Source organism: Myripristis murdjan, chromosome 9 (genome assembly GCF_902150065.1).
Source record: "Myripristis murdjan chromosome 9, fMyrMur1.1, whole genome shotgun sequence".
Classification (NCBI taxonomy): domain Eukaryota; kingdom Metazoa; phylum Chordata; class Actinopteri; order Holocentriformes; family Holocentridae; genus Myripristis; species Myripristis murdjan.
Genome location: NC_043988.1, coordinates 36,245,006 through 36,257,060, shown reverse-complemented (window position 1 = coordinate 36,257,060; position 12,055 = coordinate 36,245,006). Strand labels below are relative to the sequence as shown.

Sequence of the window (12,055 nt, the reverse complement as noted above, 5' to 3'; positions counted from 1 at the left end):
TGGGATTGAATAAAGCTCAGCCGCACAGCAATCATGAACCCAGCCGTGGGGATTTGAACAGCGTATTAGGGCCATTGTAGAGAAAAGGGAGCAGGGTAATAGTCCAAGAATTCCCCAGATTGAAGTCGTATATCTATGAGGAAAAAAACCTTTAAAATTCTGAGATTTTAAAGTCACAAATTTACAAGAAAAAACTCTTACATTTCTTATACTTTAATCAAATTCTACTTTGCAGTGGGATTCAGGAACAAGGAGATTGTTTTCTTCTGAATCGGCCCAAGTCACAGTCTCTTCAGAGTCCAGATGCTGAGGAGGAGATTGGGACTGTAAAATTACTGTAAAATAATCTCAGAAATTCACAACTTTAATCTGAGTTTTTTCCTTGGAATATTATCCCCCTCCGCAGCTCGATGACTTTTTTTTTCCCACCCCTAACACACCGTTGCAGACAGAAAAGTTGTACAAGTTAAAGAAAGAAGAACAAACGCACCCGACTTGGAGTTTCATGCCACATATTTATATTTTTTCCAAAATTAAAAAAAGTCATAATCAGACTGACAACCATGGATTTCTGAAGCTTTACAAAAAAAAAAAAAAACAGGGTCCCTGCGATGTGAAACTCAGACACTCCCACAGACGAGCAGTGTGTGTGTGTGTGTGTGTGTGTGTGAACCTTTAAACAGGAAAATCAGGAGCAGTTGAACCAAACTCCGCCAGAAAAACAAAAACTCTGCGACTGAGAGCGCAGACGTCGACAAGAGAGAAGAAAACAGTCTCATGATTTTTTTTTGTGTGTTTTTTTTTTTAACACTAAGCCGTCCTACAAGTTTGGTTTTATTTTTCCTCTCAGCTCCTTAAAGTCCATTTTGACTGGAGCCAAAACGCAAAAACTGAACATTTACTAAAAATAAAACAGAACTGCCATCATAAAATATCACAGCTGTCAATCAACTGGTTGGTTCTAATCAGTTTGCTCAAATTCTCCAAACAGGTTAATCATTTCTATGTTCATTCTGATCTAAAATATAAAGAGTGATTACAAAATATGGTGCGTGTTTAACCCTTTGTAGCCTGGATCAACATCAGATTTCTTGTGTTTGTCAAAGTTGGTCAAGAAATGCCTTTCACGAACATCTGCAAGAAATGACTAAAATTATGCAAGAAAATGACCCAGAAAAAAGGCAAAAATATTCAGAAGCTATGTAATAATTATAATTATTATAATAACACAAGAAATCTGTCGATCCAGGTTTCAAAGGGTTAATTTGAACAAAGATGGACACCGTCCTCCATGGCTTCACATCTGCTCTCCCTCCGTCTTTCTGCTCTGCTGCTGTCGAACAAAAACCTCGTAACTCCACGACGCCTCTTCACAGGAATCAGAGGAAAATAACTCCGTTTCTCAAATCGCTGCCCGGGTGTTTCTGGAAACATCATAACGCGTTTCCGTCAACGTGTTCAGTGTCTTCAGAATATCGTCAAGATTTAAAGAGAAAAAAAAAACAGCCTCATTTTAAATAAAACTTTTTTTTGAAGCTACAGAGCCTGTAAAACAGAACATTAAAATTAGTTTTAAAAAAAAGAACGACTGCAGGATCAGGAAATATTCAGTCTGAGTGAAGCAGACAGAAGTGGAGTTACGAGGGTTTCGCTCTCGCTCAGGTCGGCCTGAACAATCAGCTGATGATGATGATGATGATGATGAAGGCTGGGAGGAAGAAAAGGCGGCGTGCGCTCAGCTTCATTATTTCTTCTTCTTCTTGCTCTTCTTCCCTCCCTCCCCCTGCTGCGAGCTCGTGTCTCCTCCTCCGCTCTTCTGCGTCCGAGTCTTCAGCTTGGGGATCATCTCGGCCACGTAAACCATCACCTCCTTACCTGAGGGAGAAGAGCAGAGGCCAGGTGAGGAGAGCCGGGCACACACAACATTTTTCATCTTGTTTGCTTCAATTTTGCTTTTGAACATTTGTGATCTTCACCAAACTGGAAAAAAAAAAAAACAGTTTTCCAAGAGTTAAGTGAAGGCTAAGTAAAGTATGGAAACTAATTTTCTGCCCACATGGCCACTAGCGATGGGAGAAAAAAATTTTTTTTTAGATGCATCGTGATGCGGACATGGGGCGAGCCGGCATCGATGCATTAATGTCAATAATCGATGCTTTTAAAATGATTAAAAAACGCAGAACTGAAGTGTATGAGCAGCGTCGCACACGACAGAAAACAGTCAGGTGAAGAAGTGAAGCTGAACGAGCTGAAGGAAACATCAGACCGGCTCCCTCTGCATTAAAAGTGAGTATTTGGAAATATTTTGGATTTTCTGAAGAGGAAGGGACCAAAGAGCTGGATAAGAGCCAAACAGTGTGGAAGTTATGTCACACAACACTGAGATATTTTGGCAACAAGAAATTACAATAAATAACAGTAAATTAATTATTTAGCGTTCTTTTTAATCATAGTTCACTACAAACACACCTTGTTTTAGTTGTCGCACAGTAAAAAAAAAAAATTGTCTGAAAAATGATGCAAAAAATGATTCAATCACAATCACAAAAATATGCATCAAAATGCATCGATAATCGCATCGTTGCCCTCATAATTGTAATCGAATCGAATCGTTAGGTGGCCAAAGATTCCCAGCTCTACCGGCCACACACAGCTGCACAAACATTCAACTGAGGATAAAATGTTCTTTACCAAACTGACATTTACATCTTAGTGAACTTATCACGGCATGGGCTGATATTTTTTTTTTTTTTAAATCAACATCTTAAAAAAGAAGCTCACATGCCCCCTGCAGTACTCCAGCGTACCACTAGAGGGATGCAGACCCCCATTTGAGAACCACTGGGTTAGTTTGATACCACGCACACAGGCAACAAGGCACACATTAAATCAGTTACTAATACATTTTATTTACTTATTTATGTTACATGTTATTTTGAAAAGGGGAAAATGAAGGTTTGAGTTGCTGGTCTAAACTGTACGTCTTAAGAAATTAAATCAATCTGCTCAGGTTTCAGAAGGATTAACCCTCATCTATTTTTGAACAGTTTCAGTCTGAGGACATGTGTGTGCTTTAGAATGTGCATTATTTATTTATTTGTTTGTTTATTTGTTTGTTGGGCCTGATCAGTAAAAGGTGTGTTATCGTCTATTCGATGAGGAAATGACGGGCTCTGCTTACGGGACGTGAACTTCTCCTGACAGAGGCTGCCGTCTTCCTGTTTGAGCTGAACTCTGACGCGACCTCTGAACTGGACGTCCCGGTTCCACTCCCGGGGGTGCATCTTGTTCTGCAACACACACACACACACACACACACACACACACACACACACACACACACACACACACACACACACACACACACAGCGTATCATGGCACTGTATATTAAGTTTTTATCCCCGGATGAGATGAAGTGTTTCCCTCCTGTGCTGAACGTTCACCATCTGAGACAAACAGGCAGTCGTAGGATTTGAATTTAACTGATTCATTTTTTTTTTTTATTCAATTTAATTTTTGACAGTTCCCCTCCCCCACACACACTGTGTGATGCTGTACCTACCTCCACGTAGACGTTCATGCCGGCAGCGGTCAGGACGTCTCTGATCTCAGCGCAGGACGGATTCTCCACCGCCTACACACACACACACACACACACACACACACACACACACACACACACACACACACACACACACACACACACACACACACACACACACACACACACACACACACTTTTAGAAGCTGTGTATTAAGAAAACATGTTTGGTGGCCGCAGACGTTCTTCACAGTGGAATCAAGTCCTCCACAGGAGTTTCCTAAAAGCAGCAGCACTGTTGTGTTTTCAGGACTTTGCCAAACTGGACGGAGTGACATGAACAGATCTGAAAGCCCCGTGGTGTGTTCAGGGGGCGTCTGACAACAGTAGACTACAGTTCTATATCCTTTTAATCATTATAACTATTGTTTTCTTATCATTTTATACATGTTTTCTTGCAAATTTTCAGACAAGTTATTTATTTTTGGTAGGGTTTGGGTTGAGGTTGAAAAGGATCATAAACACAGCACTTTTAAGGCTTGAGTTGTAGTTTAAATAGAGATGTTTTTGAACTTTTTCCTGCAAATGACAGATTCATTTTTTCCCCATTTTTGAAAGACAAGTGGAGTTTGGGTTTAGCACTCTGAGAATCATTTTGTTGAAGCTTCCCTTCCCTTCCAACCCGCTCTTCCTGTAAACGCCTTTAAAGTCCCTCCATTTTGGACACCAACACCCACATGAGAACATTTTGTCTGAATCATTTTCCAATGAAATTCACGAGCTATAAACCTAACATCAAGCATAAATGCCACAAAAATATTGAAAATATGATTAAAATGTTATTTGGATTTTTTTTTTAAATTAAAGCGGCCATTAAACTGTTGTTTTTTCCCCTCACATTTTGACAAATAAAACAGAAACACACAGCTCCAGCATCCACTCCGACCTCGGAAGTCCTCAAGATAAAAGTGCTTATTCCAGAAAGCTTCTAGCATTAAAGGGCCATTCCTGTGATTTTGAATGTTTGGCCCATTCGCTACAGCTCCTCCACAATATCCAAGCCAACAAACCATTTACAAAGTCCTGCAGGAGAACTTAAGATTTCACAACACAGAGTCAAACTGTGAGTTTGTGGTTGAAGCAGCCGCCTTATAATGTTCTGCTTCTGCGGCGAACAAAGTCCTCAACATCCAGAAACCACACAGCTGATAACTGGATGTGGAAAAGGAGGAGGAGGAGGGAGCGTTTTAATTTTAAAAAGTCCTGAAAACACAACAGTGCTGCTGCTTTTAGGAAAACTCATGTGGAGGACTTTATTCCACTGATGGAAAACTGGAGTGAAGAAAGTGTGAAGGCTCTGAAAGTTCATGTTCATATCGTAGTGGAATGAATGGAAACCAGCGGCTGGAGGAAAGGGAGGAGGAGTGATGTGGCAGCTCTGAAAGCCCACTGCTTGCTCTGGGAGGAGAGCAGAGGAACGTTCTGGAGAGGAAACCCTGGACATGCAGAAGCTCTGGGACGGAGCTTTAATGATCTACCGGGACCACGAGGATGATTTGGGGGTTTGGGCTTTTCGTCTGAAAAACCTGTAAAATAAATCAAAATGCAGCTTCATTCAGACTCGAGTGTGAAGCGTGAGACGTCACCTTCTCTGACGGGATCCTCCGTCCTTCAGCCAGAGTCTTCTTACTGTTGATGTAGACTGGGTACAGGCAGATAAACCTGAAACACACACACACACACACACACACACACACACACACTTGTTGACACAGTATCTGACAAATGTAAAAAGTGTACATGGGACAAACTAAGAAGGCCTGTGGGTCAGATGACATGACTTGCATTTTTGTCTCGAAATCTAACGCATTTCCCAAAAACAATGAAAAAATTTAAAAAATGAAGTTTGCATAATGTGACAGTGGATTTGGGCCACTGTGGGGAAAAAACAATTACAGATTCTGGAGGAGTGGGGGTGATATTTTTTTTTATTAAAAAACAAACCAAAAAAACTCACAATTTCTGAGATTAAAGTGGTAAATTTACAAAAAGAATAATAATTATGTATAAAAGTATTACTTTGTAGCTGAACTAAAGTGAAGATAAAGCCAACAAACATCAATAGGCTTTGTCTACTTACAAAAACCAAAATACTTTCTGAGTCATGTTTAAACAAATTCACACTTCGATTAATCTGATTTCAGGAAAGTTTTTAGTGCGTTAGGATTTTAATCTCATGTCGACTTCATCTGATAACCTGTTTAGCTGTTAACTGATCAGGGATTATAACCAATAATCGATATCCGAACGGGTAAATTTGAAGGGACTTTTACACGTCACGCTAGGCAGCAAGGCGGCTAAGCTAGCTAGCTGGAGAGCCCTGCTGAACCTCATAAGGAAACCCTGCCAGATTATAAAGTTGCACTGGGTCTCGGAAAGCGGATTAACTCGTAAAACGCGATTAAGAGTTTTGACTTAAACGTTGGATTCTGTTTGTAACTTCGGCGTGAACGTGATCCACCAAGGAGTTTTTATTCCGACAGAATTTCGACCTTTAAATCGGCTCTGCGTTCACTTCCACGGTCTTCTTCCCCTGAGCTGCGCCGCGTCGTGCCACATTAAAAGTTGATATTTTATCCACTTGCGGTCTGTTTGGTGGCTTTTTATACACGCCGAACTGAAGAGCTGTTCCTGGCGAGTGGAATAAACGTTTCAAAACAGTTTTCAGTGCAGGCGAATATAGTTAACTAATGTAACCCCGTTTGTTATATAAATGTTTGATGGACCCTGGCGTCCCGCTGCGTCCGTCAGCGAGCAGCGGCTCAGGACCCGCAGCATGTTAGCTTAGCCGTGGCTAACAGGCTAGCATTACGCATGGCCTCACCTCTCTTTGTCGGCGGGGTTTTTGCTCAGGTGAGCCATGGCGGCACCGCGGGCTTGTTCGTGCGGCTGCGGAGGAGAAGATCCCGGCCTGATGCAGCAGCTACGCTCCGGTGTGTGCCGTGAGACGATCAGCCATATGGCTCCGCACGCACACTGACTCCGACTGTTGACAACCGGCCGGGGCGCTCGCTTTAATGCACCAAGCGTCCCGGCCGGAAGCAGTGACCCCACCCGGCCAGCGTGGTCTCATGAATATATCAAACTAACCCACTCTAGTTAAAGAATCCCATTTATTATTATTATTTAATATGATTTTAAGCTCCTCAGAGAGAAGAGGACAAAATGAACGTGTCTATATTTAATTTTATTATTATCAATCAATCAATCAATCAATCAATCAATCAATAAATCAATCAATCAATCAGTCAATCAATCAATGAAAACTTTATTTATAGAGCACTTTTCATGTCAAAGGAGCAGCCCAAAGTGCTTTACATAAAAACACATAGAAACAATAAAAACAATGCAACACATAAAAACAATACAACAAACAATAGATATAAGATATATCCTCCCCTTCTCCCACACATAAATACACACACACACACACGCACACACAGACACACACACACACACACACACACACGCACATACAACACACACACACACACACACACAAATTTAAAAACACTAAGGAATTAAAAACACTGAGGAAACGCTATCCTACTCTCGCCACTTCGAAGTGAGGAAACACTAGAGAGAAGATAATCCATATTAAAGATTAAAATTCAGTAAATATCAATAAAAATTAAAATAATAAAAAAAAATAGGAGTAAGTAAAATACATATAATTCAGTTAAAAGCAAGACTAAAATGGTAAAATAATCAAATAAATAAAATCCAATTGAAAACCAGTCTAAAAAAATATATATATATATTATTATTATGTTTTATTATGTCTTGAACACTGCTGACACGCTGTCATTCCTGCTCCTTACACAATATATTTATTGGCAGTGTTTTTAATTGTCTTTTAATTGTCTTTATGTTTATATTATGTATATATATTATATTATATTATTATATTATATTATGTTCATATATTTATTGTTTTTATTGTTGTTTACTATTGATGCTGGTGTCGACGGAAGGCAAGACCTAAGATTTTTGCTCTTTTGTATATGTAATTTGATGAAGATGCAATAAAGTGAATCTGAATCTGAATCTGAATTCGGACACACTGAAAAACCTGCTAGAGGAGAGGCTACTCATAACCCACGAGTCCAGCCAGGAGCCATGGAGGCCAAGAGGCTGCAGGGTTTGTTTGTTTTTTTTTCCAACCATAATCTCCACCAGGTGATGTCACTGATCAGTCCGTCCTGTCTGCTGGAAGGTGATCAGTGAACTCACCTGCTGGAGTTTCTGGTTGGAAAAAAAAAAAAAAGAAAACCCCTGCAGCCTCCCCTCTTTTGGTCCTGCTTTCTTTGGTTAGCGTTCCCTCTTTGGATTTTGTATAATGTCCTTCACTAATTATTAATGGCATTTCACAGTGTCGTTTGGTTAGTCAGGTTGTACATCTTTCATCATCAGTAGCACTTTATCTTACTGCTTACTTAAAATGTATTTTTATTTTATTTATTTCCTTATGATTTTTCTTTAATTTTATTTTATTTATACTATTTTGCCACCTCATTCAATATCAGTAATTATTGCAATTACTTGGGTGTATGTGTGTTTATCTGTGTATGATTATATGTGTTGACATAAGTTCTGTGGGACTGTATGTATGTAGGCTATTTCTTCTTTGGTAGATGTTGAGTTTAAATTCAATTACTTTGTGTGTAATGCTTACTTCTTAGGAGCCACTTTTCCCTCCTATATTTCACTCAGGGGCGCAAATCCGACTCCACCTCTGGGGGGGTCAAGTCCTCAGTTTCTCAAGAGAGGGGGGTACACCAATATTAACCAAAGTACAATATAGAATGCACACGCTGGAATAGTCGCATACTATACACTACACCAGGGCTACTCAAACTGCGGCCCGGGGGCCACATGTGGCCCACGTGTTATTTTTATGTGGCCCGCCACGGTCATATAATAAAAATATTATTATTCTATCTAATTATTCACTTTCAGTCTCTGGACAATTCATTTCTATCACTAACCACAAGAGGGCGATAATGCATAGGCTATTGCGCTGATGTCATGAACCTGTTTTGACCTTTTGACCAGAAGTGGGCGTGCCTCACCTTACACCACCTCCCGTCCCCCGACACACCGCCTCCCAACGCACCGGCCACCGACACACCGCCTCCTGACACACCGGCCCCCGACACACCGCCCCCAACACACCGCCCCCCCAACACACCGCTTCCTTCATTGTGTATGTGACCGTGGGGCGCAAGGGTGCGCCGAGCTGAGCGCTGCGCCCAAATTGAAGATGTTTTAAGTTGGGCGCAGCGCACTGTGACGACACCTCGGCGTGTCCGTGTCGCGTGTATGCGAGAAATGATTTCAAAAGTGGAAAAGTTTGACATAGATATGAATATTATTTTCTAACTCATTAGGCCCATTTCCACTGAAAAGTTCCTGGTAGTGTTTGGGGGGCAGGAGCTGCTACAGGAACATCCTCTCTCTCGGCCCGCTCACCTGCCGTGTCTCCACTGAGAGGCCGAGGAGGAGGAAGGTTCCTGTAAAGTGACCGGCTCTGGATGTCAAGTAATCGTTGCGCGACCATTTTGACCTGGGCGTCAAAATTCGTGTTGTTAAAAAGCGTGTTGTTAACGTTAGCTAATGTTAGCTAGCACGTTAGCGTTAGCTTGGTAGTGTTGGTCGTGTTGCTAGGGACGTTACTGTTAGCTAAAGCTAACGCTAGCATCCCGGCTATTTTGTTGCTTTCTGTTGACGTCACATCTCACCTTGGCTGTGTCCGAAATCACTGTCTAATCGCTATTTAGTGCACTATATAGCAGTGGTGAGCGGTGATGTTTTTGTGTAGTCATGCTGTGGTCCCAATTTCATGCAAGTGCCCGCGAGGGCTCGAGCTCGAAAATTTTTGGGCATTTATTTATTAATAAAAACGCATAATATGGATTTTAACTATACTCAACTCGACAAATCGATTTTGATAGACACGCGTGTGCATTTTGCGCCAATGTTACCAACAATAATGTGTTGGAATTTACAGTGTAAATGAAAGTGGAAATTATTAGAACGGCTGGATGATGCAGTAATAACCAGTTACAGAGTCAAGCAAATGACACATGAACATGCTCACAATGTTACCAACAACATGTTGGAATTTACCATGAGATCAGAACTATTGGGACGTGCCACGGGGTGAAAACACACAGCAACGTCACCAGCTAGCCTACAAACACACAGCAATGTCACCAGCTAGCCTGCAAACACACAGCAATGTCACCAGCTAGCCTACATGGTCAATGAAATGACACACACACATGCCCAACTGCCCATCAGGCTACGCACCAAAGTGATAAACGTCAGAGAACTCCTCTTTTTCAGAACACCTGCAACAGCCTAAATCAATGAAACATGCCAGGTTACTCAATTGAAGTTGTATTTTCACCCATTTTGATTGGCACGATGCAGATGAAAGAACAAACTAATGTTAACGTTCCCGTACCAGCTAGCCAGCTAACGACGTTAACGGTAGCTAGCTGTCAGGTGAATGACTTGCTGTTGCCGCTGAACATTTTAAGCGAGCTGCTGCGTAGCTGCTCGTGTTGCACATGCGTCTTCTGAAAAGCTGATTCGCTTATTTTCCATTCAAAACGCCCACGGCTACAAAACTACTGTGAATACTCGGAATCACAGAGCACATGCGCATGTCAAGCTGTCAACTTTCCAGCATTTCACTAGCAAATTGAGATAGATACGTGTATATAGGCCACGGTTTGCAACCAAAATGATAGAAATGAGGTATATTATAAAAGGACACATAGGAGACCAACATTTTAAAGATTTTAATTGAAGGGCTTGGGCATGTGCTGCATTTATAGCTTATTATGACCGCTCGCCCCTGCTATATAGTGATTACATCATTTTGTAGGGCTGTCCGAATGTTTAGTGATTATTAATGTTCACTATATAGTGCACTGGATGTATCCCACAATCCACCGCGAAATGTAGTGGACATCCGATGGTCACTAACCGGTCACTAACCAAGCAATATATCCCATCATGCATTGCAGACCAGCCGAAGCGTTCTACCATTGAGTTCACCATATAGCCCACTACACTGAATTCCGTATGTAGTGAGTAGGGAGAAGTGAATGAGTGAGTGATTTTGGACACAACCCGTAAGTAAATCCAATCAGCACCAAGTAAACCCCAAGCCCCACCCAGGAGTTTTTCGGGGCCGTTCAGAGTCCCTACCCCAAGGCAGGGACATGTTTAGCCCTGTAAAGGTTCCTGAACTCTGTCCTTCGGGGTAGTTCCAGCGGTGGAGACACATCAACGGCCCCGGCCCCATAAAATTACCCCGAAGTTCCTGCGGTGGAAACGAGCCTATGGATGGGGGGTGGTGATTTAGTGATGTAGTGCCTTAGCATTTTTGACTGCCACTATGCTGTTGAATGTACGAAGATGCCTTTCAAATTCAAATAAAAACATTTGATCACAAAAAACCTGCAGCTTCTTGCCACTGCTATAAGAGTCTGGTCCAAACTACATGCAGACTTCAGCACAGGGTCAGATCTATCAGGTTTTGCAGCAGCATCCCCACACCAAAGCCCGGGCTCTCCCCAGGCAGAGGGGACCCTGGCTTTACACTTTGGCCAGAGAGAGGGATTAGCAACTTTATGGATATGTCTAATGACAAAGATCTTCTTTATTGTTTTAATGATTTGCAAAGAATTGACAGTATCCCCTCAAAACACGTCTTTCAGTGCTTTAAAAATTAGGAGTTGCATTTGAGCAGCAGTGCAGCGGCTCCCATGTGGCCCTCCTCTGTCCAGGCAGATCATCTTCAAGGTGGTTTCAATCTTTCCCTTTGTCGATCATCCTAAAGAATCCTCCAACAGCAGCCGAGCGGCTCGGTCTGGTGACTCAGGTGCAGAAGTCTCTGCAGATGGCTCGGAGATGTGTGCATGCATCACTCCCTTCCTGTTATGCTGCTTTACTAATAATAATGATGATTAGAATAATAATCCTGATTCATAGTGTTATCTCTATTGTTATCTCTATTGTGTCAAACAGTGTTTTAAACGTCTGTTTAACTGTGGAAAACTGGCATATGACCACAAGGGGAAAATATAGTTGTTGTTGTTTTTTTTTATAAATATATTTTTTAAATATGAGGACAATTTATTAAATATCTTGACCATCAATTATCAAGATGTTTGCTGAGTATCTGAAAATGAGCATGTTGTTTCTCTCTCTCTCTCTCTCTCTCTCTCTCTCTCTCTCAATTCAATTTTTTTTCTCAATTCAATTCAATAAAGCTTTATTGGCATGACTGTATCACATACAATATTGCCAAAGCATGTTTTGTTGAACAAATAACAAAGGAACATAGAAACATTAAAATAAAACAGAGCAATATTCACACTGTCATCACATGTAAAAGAAAGAAAAAAGAAAAACAGGAGGAAGCAGAGTGAGTGAGC

The 12,055-nt window shown here is 41.4% G+C and overlaps 1 protein-coding gene across 1 annotated transcript; it reads right to left on the bottom strand.

Moving 5' to 3' along the window:
* Positions 1–495: 495 nt before the first annotated feature.
* srp19 (signal recognition particle 19) lies at positions 496–6,612 on the bottom strand. Its single transcript, XM_030059564.1, has 5 exons — positions 6,427–6,612; positions 5,189–5,264; positions 3,564–3,635; positions 3,182–3,290; positions 496–1,875 (listed from the first exon to the last, which is right to left on the bottom strand). Exons 1-5 carry the CDS (start codon positions 6,462–6,464, stop codon positions 1,745–1,747), a joined length of 426 nt encoding a protein of 141 aa, XP_029915424.1. The 5' UTR covers positions 6,465–6,612; the 3' UTR covers positions 496–1,744.
* Between the last annotated feature and the right edge of the window lie 5,443 nt (positions 6,613–12,055).

Excerpts from the sequence above, each read along its gene's own strand:
- srp19 (XM_030059564.1), bottom strand. The coding sequence starts at position 6,464 with ATGGCTCACCTGAGCAAAAACCCCGCCGACAAAGAGAG. Across the intron at positions 5,265-6,426 it reads AACCCCGCCGACAAAGAGAG|GTTTATCTGCCTGTACCCAG; the intron begins GTGAGGCCATGC and ends TGTGTGTTTCAG. Across the intron at positions 3,291-3,563 it reads GCATGAACGTCTACGTGGAG|AACAAGATGCACCCCCGGGA; the intron begins GTAGGTACAGCA and ends TGTGTGTTGCAG.